At 38.9% G+C, this 8,831-nt stretch overlaps 1 protein-coding gene across 2 annotated transcripts in view; it reads right to left on the reverse strand.

Annotated features, from left to right (window-relative positions):
- Nucleotides 1-1,351: 1,351 nt before the first annotated feature.
- The window catches only part of tnfaip8l1 (tumor necrosis factor, alpha-induced protein 8-like 1), a 9,596-nt gene continuing 2,116 nt past the window's right edge, over nt 1,352-8,831 (reverse strand). The window contains exons 1-2 of one of the 2 annotated variants that reach the window (XM_016505025.1): nt 7,665-8,019; nt 1,352-3,200 (exon numbers count right to left, since the gene is read on the reverse strand). In XM_016505025.1, coding sequence (XP_016360511.1) covers nt 2,635-3,200; nt 7,665-7,695 — 597 coding nt within the window. In that variant the 5' untranslated portion in view covers nt 7,696-8,019 and the 3' untranslated portion in view covers nt 1,352-2,634. Of the gene's footprint in view, nt 3,201-7,664; nt 8,020-8,831 lie in introns of those variants that run through there. The other variant, XM_016505027.1, reaches the window with a different exon arrangement.

An 8,831-nucleotide genomic window follows, 5' to 3' on the forward strand; every position in this document is an offset into this window, starting at 1 on the left:
ACACACGTTACTAACCCTGGATTATGAGGACAATCGGGGTTTAACTGGACTTCATTCATATATACACACACACACTCACACACAGGTTTATTTTTATGAATCGTGCGGACATTCCATAGGCGTAATGATTTTTATACTGTACAAACCGTATTTTCTATCACCCTACACCTAAACCTACCCCTTACAAAAAAAACTTTGCGCATTTTTGCATTCTCAAAAAAACTTATTCTGTATGATTTATAAGCTTGTATCCTCATGGGGGCCTGAATTTAGGTCCCCACGGTGACACGAGTGCCCATGAGTTGGTGTGTATTCAGGTTTAAGTCTACACCGGGTATATATTTCTTAGCATAAAACTATCAATCTATTCAGAATTCGTTTTAGTGAAAGTTAAATCAACTAAAACTTTCTTAATACTTGTTCCTGGTCTTATTGGGAAAGATTCATCCATGTATGCTATTCCAAAAGAAAAAAAAAAAAACATACTAGCCTTTGTAATCTTTAATTTAAATGTAATAACTCTGAAATGGTTGTCTTTTTTGGCTTCCATCACTAAAACATTCATCCAACCACCTGTCGTACAGAGCAAGTCCCTTCTGTTAACACCCACTTTTCACAATCCAATCAATAAAACTTTTTTCCCCTGAATATTATTTCACTCCAAAATGTGTCATATTATAGAACAAATGGGTTGGAGATGCTGTATTATGTTAATGTTAAACATGTATTCTGCAATCTCACTATTCATGTAAGGGAAACAAAAAAAAAGGTTTTCTGGAAAAAACAATCTAGCATGCCTAGAGATTAGCATACTGTAATCCAGGACAAACATGCTAATACTGCTTGGACTCTTTCACTAGATTGTTCTGCATTTCTCATAAAAAAAAACGGAACACTTGCCTCTTAAGAATGACATTTATATATAGACACACACACAAATACTGCATTTATATACATCATTTTTAGAAAACAAAGAAAACAACGTACATTAACAAGACTCGTTTGTGATTAACAAAAATAGCCTTTAACATTCTAGTTAAAAACATGTTGTAATGTGAAAGATAGTCTTAATGCTCAGATGATATCTACACAAAGCAAAATAAGGTATCCGGTCCTTTACCAGTTTAAATTAGCCCAAAACATCACATGTAAGAGGCATTCGAGACTGAACCCTGAGAGGTTTTCGGATAATCAGGAGGTATGGCTTTCACCGCTGTCAAAGTTACTCAAGAGTTTCACTTTTTTCCCTTGAAATTGTTGATACTTTATTTGCAAGCTGGAGCTTTACCTAAAAAAAAAAAAAAAACTAGTGACAAGATAAATTCAAACAACCCTCTGCTATTTACTTAAAAAATAAAAAACTAACAACAATATTAATAATAATAAGTGCATAGATACAGGAAAATAAAGTTTTTGAGGCCAGGAGGAAACATTAAACTGTTCAGTAAGAGCCTTATATAGGCCTCAAACTTTGTGATTCTTTCAGTATGTCAACTTGTAAAAAAGACACAAGTTTGGAATATTCTAGGTTAAAATCAGGTACACGTACAAACATAAAACATGTGGGCAGATTTGCACATACAATGTAAGTCTATGGGACAAGTACACAGTTGCCTCAGACTTCTACTAAAAGCATTTCTGTATGCACATTTTTTGGGAGCTTGTGCAATGTTTTTGTGGTAACCGACATCCCAGAGGTGATGTAGTAAGATCTGAACTTGTATACACCCAGTACAATAGACAAAATAATCTGTCAAAACCGCTGGAGCTAAAACAAACTGATGGCAGAAATGGGACATTGAGACTTTAAGTTGTTGAATTCTTTGTTCACATAAGTCAAAAACAATCAGAAATGACGTATCAGGGAAATAACGGCTCAGTCGTGTATTTACACATATAAAACCTTCATTAAAACAGTAAATAAACACGCCGAAAGGTAGTACAGTGACATTCTAGCACATTCTTCATTCCTTGATAAGAAATTGCATCGCAGTTAAGACCTCCCATCAGCAGGGGGCGATATGGAGTGGAAAAACAAGCATAAGATGAACGTAAACCGCTTTATGACCAAGTTTAGAAATCACAGGGGTGATCGTTTACAAATAGTTTAGCATCAACCTGAAGATGAATCACAAGAGACATGTCCAAAAACAGTCCTTTTGGGTTGCGGATTGAACGTGTCTATTTTCGGGAAGCGAGAGGGTGATGCTGCAGGCTCATTTCCTAAAATTAGAGATGAAACCTTTCATACATATCCCCCAGTGCATTTCGTATTTGCAGTGCTTGAAATACCCTCTCAGCATCAAAAAGGTTTGCAAATGGTCCTTCATTTCCTCTGATGGTGGATCTTAAACAAACTGCTCTCTAAAATTACCTTTGGACGAACAAGAGCCAGATTTGTATTGGGTCACATTAGGTTTGTGCTGTAAACCACCTCTAACCCCCATTTCTAAAAATACAGGAGTCAAGAAGAAAGACGTTCCATTGGAAGGACAAACGTACATTCAAGACAGATGATTTAGTGTCCAATGCACAAATAAGGCACGAGATATTCCGAGCTTAAGCTCCATTTAAAACACACAAAGAAATTGTTCAAATAAATTTAGCATTTCCATAAAACAAGACAGGTCGTGGTCAAAGATTGCCGTCATCCAGCATCTTGTTGACTCCTTCACAGATCTTCTGCAAGTGGCCACGGTACACTTCCGAAGGTCCGTACAGCGCCGCAAGGAACTCGCAATCGGAGAAATGATTGAAGACGTGGTTGATACGGCCATGAGATTTCGCCGTCAGGTGCCTGTTGATGGCCTGGTGCAGCAGTTCGCGGCAATCGTTGAGCAGGTTGCTCATGACGCGGCGGTCGAAGGTGAAGTCGATCTGGTAGAAGCTGACGGCTGTCATCGCCAGCGTGTGTACCTTCTTCCGGAAGCGCTCAACCAGCGCAAGCTCCTCGTTGTTGAACTGGCCGTTGCGGTAGAGGACGCCCAACTTGACCACCATCTTAATGAGGTTCTTGATGATCTTCTGGGCCTCCTTGCGGTTGCGCGTGTACTCTTTGGTCACCCGGTACAGCTCGTCCAGTACCTCGCTGCTGGTGTCGTCTATGAAGAGGTTGGCCACCGTCTTGGTCGCCATCTTGCTCATGAGCTTCTTCTGGGCCTGCAGGGCCAGGCTCTTCGTGCTGAACGCGTCCATGATATCTACGGATGACACACAAACAAAGGCAGCCATTCAAAATGAGTTTTATGAACATGAAAAACTTAAAGCGGAGCTGCGGTTCAACATTTTCAAACAACAGTCACGCATCCAAATTGGGACAACAGATGTTTATCTTGAGTGTCTCGCCTGGAAGCGTATACGGAAAGCGTAGATGACTCCCACGTTGAAGTCAAAACATGCTAAATATTGACTCTTGAAATCAAACACAATCTAATGAGAGGAACACAAACCAGGCTTACACTAGGGTGACCATACGGGCCATTTTTACGGGACGCGTCCTTGCCAGGATTTCTATATTGCCTAAAATATCCAGGTTTTGGCTGTTTGCACTGTGCAGATAGATCATTGTATGACATTCACGAGAGCTATAGAGAGCAGAGCAGACGGCTCCTTATGCTTTCGAATCACTCGCGCAGTACTTTGGCGTCATTCAATGATCGGTGCGCAGCGACGCTTCAAGTCGAACGAATGAACAAACACGTGCGCGTATTTGCATCGCTTTGATTGTTCTCACCTTCTCACACGCCACGATTGGTCGATTATATACAATACCTGCATGTTATTGGTCAAATTACTTTGGATGTTTTAGGCAATATAAAAATCCTGGCCAGGACGTGTCCTGTATGAACGGCACATGTGGCCACCCTAGCTTACACTCATACAAATAACTAGGGATGCAACTAGGGCTGCATGATTAATCGAATGCGCTTGTCATGCACATCTTGTTAGTAAAGCCGGTTCTGTGATTAGTAGTAAATCTCCATCACCCGCTTTCAGATGGAGCGGCATTTAATACACAGAGCCGTAGTTCTCTGACAAGCTATGCAAAAAAAAATAATAAAAAAAAATTGCAGACTACATAATCGTACGATTATGAAATCGAAGAAATCGTTCGCGATAATGACAGCTGTTTGCGTAGCTTCTCAGTGAACTACGGCTCTGTGAAGTAAATGCTGTTCCATCTGAAAGCACGTGAAAATACCACATTTAATAACATGTTTTTACTCCAAACTCACTTCAAAACATCAGCTGAGTGTTTGAAATAAATCATTCTGTGAGATGATGTGGCTTCTTACACAGAATAAGGCACGCAACATATTTCATAATATTTAAGCAGTGATAAAGGCTATGTCGATTAGCATTGCATTATAGATATACTTAATAATGAAAATTATAACAATAAGAACTCAGATAAACCATATATTGCCTTAGTCGTGTGTTTATTAGTCACGTTGAATCAATAAAAGCATTTAAATCTTCTATTTATTCAGCAACCGCTATAGAGATTTCCTGGGTTTCTTCGGCGAGGTGTATTTGGAGTTTCAGCGCGAGAGCGCCCTCTGGCCTTCGGATAGAGATTTACTGCTGATCACAGAACCGTGCTTCACTGAAAGATACGCATGACAATCGCAGCTTCTGCCTAATTGTGATTTCGATTTCCTTTCGATTTATCGTGCAACCCTAGAAGCAACGATACCATTTTTTCAGATCCGATCCAATCTGATCCGATCCAGACAACTCTGAGTATCGGCAAATTCCGATCCGAGCACAGTTTTTTTTGTGTGTGTGTTGACCTGATCGTCACTCTTTTGTATGTTAAACACAATCTACTAAATATAGACAACTTCCTTTTAATAAAAAAAATAACATGGAAAAAAAATATATCAATCTATGAGAAAAATACTATGAACTAGGTTAGTGGATAATTTAGCAGCAAAAGTTATTCTAGAAAAATCATGAGTGCACAATTTGATAAAATCTAAACATTTAGTGAAATAACATTATTTAGTGTGGAACAAATAAAAGTGAATAAGTGTAGGACTAAATCTGGTAAAATGTTACACATTGCTCTTTGTACGGTTGTAAAATACATTAATGAAAACAAGTAAATGTATTTATTTATAAATATAAACTATAAAATGAAAAGACATTTCTTTTAAATGTATAGCACAGTAATGAAGGCAGCAACATATGACAAATAGGAGTCCCATATATCATATGTTGCTGCCTCCATTACTGTTAGGGCTGGGACAATAAATCGATGCATCGCGATTCGTGGATCAATTCTGAGATTATCGGAATGCATCGTGATTCTCTCTCGAATCGATTGTGAGCTTAGTTTTTAACTAACAAATGCTCACGAAGAAGAGCGCTTGTGTAATGAGTAATGTAAGTGGTTAAATGTACTTGCACATCGGCTTTTATGCTTTTATGATGCGAGATTAACGTAAACACAGCCTACTGTGAACATCCTTGTAATTCGCTTCAACCTTTTCGAACTTTATGAATGATTATTTTAGGTTCAAATGGTGCGTGTGTAAGGAACTGGAAGCAAGCAGAATACGGCTATTTCTAAAGCACGCAGTGCCATCTGCTGTTAAAAACTAACCTCAGAATCGATTCAAGAGAGAATCGCGATGCCTTCGGAAATCTCAGAATCGATGCAGAATCATTTCTCGATTCGCAATGCATCGATTTATTGTCCCAGCCCTAATTACTGTGCTATGCATTAGATTATTTATAGCCTTACTTTTTTCTGTCCTATCATAGGACAGAACAAGAAACGCTATAAATAAGCTTTCATTGCGCAAAAGTATTATAATACAAAAAGCTCCAATACAGAGCGGCACAAAGCACTTATACGCATCCCATGCGCAGAATGATGCGCTTGAAGCAACACGAAGTCACAGCGTGCAGCGCTATGCATAGAGAAGTTCAAAGCACAAAGGAAAGAGATATTGATGCGTAGTTTATTGAATGTGCGATAGTTTGAGCCTTTTCTTTTAACAGTTTTAAATTTCAGTTACTGTGCGCTCTTGAAGAGAGTTTCATTGTTTTGACTGTCGTAACCGACTGTGACCCGCAGTGTGAACGCTGAATGGAGGATGACAGACAGCTGCAGCGGAGAGAAGAGTTTATGTCAACTTGAATTTAACGACTTAAATATTCATCTGCACCTCACATTAAACTATGGAACGGCTTCAGAACACTTGGACTTTATGGTGCTTTATAATGTTTTTGTGCATTCGTGAGGCCTAACAATAACACAGAATAATATACGCACAATATCGGATTTGGAGACCGATACCTGATCCAGCAGAAAATGCCAGTATCGGAGCCGATACCGATACGGAGTATTGGATCGATGCATCCCTACAAATAACGGTTCTTTATTGGCATCTATAGTTCAATGAGGAACCTTCAACATCCATGGAATGTTTCCATTAGAGAAAAGGTTCTTCGGTTGTGCAAAATACATTTGGAACCTTTATTTTTTTAAGAGTACATGAAACATGTTAGACATTCATGCTACATGCAGACTTCAAAAGGTTTCAATTCAAGACATTGAGGAAACCAATCGTACTGACCCATTTTCTCATCAAAGAGGCAAGCCATAAAAAGGTTTCTGAAACTACTCCCTGTGCATGTTTCCTTCCAGCACATACAAACATAAATGGTCAATTCACAGATTTTGTATGCAACTAAACAATTCGAACACAACATCCATGCATTTCCGTTCTCACACGGCAAATGCTACACTTTAGAGGCTTTAACAAAACAATGAACTTCCTAAGTCTCGCACAGGCCTGACAGGACAATTTCCCCTTCTTAAAATGACCGCTCCCTGGGGAAGCGTTGCTCACAACAGAATCCCTTCAAGTCTGAGTCACTGCAATGAATTGTTGCTAATTAAGCCGCAGAAGTGATACCGTGCGTGGTTTGAGACCAGCGGATTCTCCAGCACATTGTCTTTTTGCACACACGCGATTTGCATTTCTTTGAAAAGGCACTTTTGATGTGACTCGATTCCTTGGGAAAATCTTTGCAAGACTGTTCCCTGGTTAGCGGGACTTCTAACGCCGATTGCTGAGCCTTGTATTAATATCTGTCGAGATCAAAGGTAAGTCGTTTGAGAAAGGGACAAGGTGAGACTGGACTCCCAACAGATAAACGCTAAATCAATTTGCATGTTTACAACCAAATCTAGATGCATTTGGGCACTAATAACTGCTGTCAAAATACTCCCACAAAACAGATGACACCAAAATCATTCAAAAATCCCAAGGTAATCTGGTCTCAGAAGGAAATGGGTTTCCAAGCCACATTTCTCAGTTGATACAAATCTGAAAACGTGAAGTCTACGTTCTTCTCTCGTTTTTGCACTGCCAACTGCAGCAGCAGCATAAAATAGCTGAACGCTGGCCAAGCAACACTGGGCAGTGACCAACTTCACAGCATTATCATTAGTGGTGAGTTTTACATGGGTGGAAAGAAGACAAGACATAAAAGCTCATGTAACAACAGAAACTAGCGTGAAACAAACAACTTCGGACTGCAGATATCCCAGCAACGCTCGTGGTGTTTGATTCACCACTGGACAAAGAAGCTGTAACAAGAGACTGGGGTTTTCAGTTGCTCAGCATCAACCAGAAGCCAACACTCACCTTCCTGGAGGTATATGGTTGCGTTCTCCATGATTGGGGAGTAGGAAAGCGAGAGATTGTGGAGGACGTGGAGAACATTGGAGATCACTGAGCCATGCCTGTCTGTCTGAACTGATTGTTTCAGGTGTGTAAGGGTGTGAGTGATTTCACCTGTAGGTTTGGCTGTTAGCTCTCTACCCTGCTGGTAGATGTTGGAACTACATCTAATGGATCACTTTCTCCAAGCATACTAGACCTCCTTGATATCTAACGACCCTCCCCAGCAATTATGCCTTGAGGAACCGAGGAACAAGCTTCCTGAAGCTGGAAAAGCCAACAAAAGGGCCACTGTCCAAACTCCAACTAACATCTAGCTCTGTTTTCAGGTATGGACTGAGGCAACAGAGTCACAGCATGTAACAGCAGCATGTCTTTCATGTGGTTTAGCTCTTGTTTGCTGTGTTTGGTCTTATCGATCATCTGCTGTGCAGGGTTCATGGGGTATAGTCAAAATGATATGAAAAATGCACTCTCTTTTTTTTCTGGCCACACAGATCTAGAGAAGCCTGCGATGACATGAATTATTCAGCGGTTTCACAAAATAGTCCTGCATTTTAATAATGCATGAACCAATTTAGGAATAAAGGTTTGGGTCGACTAAATGTGTTTTTGTGCAAAGGTGATCAAAGCCTGGAACCTTCATTACGAGAACAAGTCTCTCCGACAGAATTAGTGATCGTGAGATACAAGATGCCGAAAAGATAAGCAAACTAACCTGTTGTGTGTTTAATTAAATAAACTGAAGAGGTGACGAATTGGTAGCCAGATCTACTCCATATGCAACTCTGAAAAGTCTACATAAATCCACAATTTAAATAATTATTTAAGTAATAATAACAACAACAACTTTAATAACAAATTTTATAATAAATATTTCTGCAATTGAGAATTAAATAACAATAATTATTATCATTTTAAGAAAAATATCTACAAATATATGCATATATACATATATATATATATATGCAATTTAAATAATTAAATAACAATGTTTAATAATCATTATTAAAATATTTATTTTGTGACAAATATTTTTGCAATGGACAATTACGTACCAATAATCCAATAATTATAATTTTGATCAAATAAATAACTACATAAATAAATTGTGATTTTAATAATTATATA

The sequence above is a fragment of the Sinocyclocheilus anshuiensis genome, unplaced genomic scaffold (genome assembly GCF_001515605.1).
Source record: "Sinocyclocheilus anshuiensis isolate Anshui unplaced genomic scaffold, SAMN03320099.WGS_v1.1 scaffold802, whole genome shotgun sequence".
NCBI lineage: Eukaryota > Metazoa > Chordata > Actinopteri > Cypriniformes > Cyprinidae > Sinocyclocheilus > Sinocyclocheilus anshuiensis.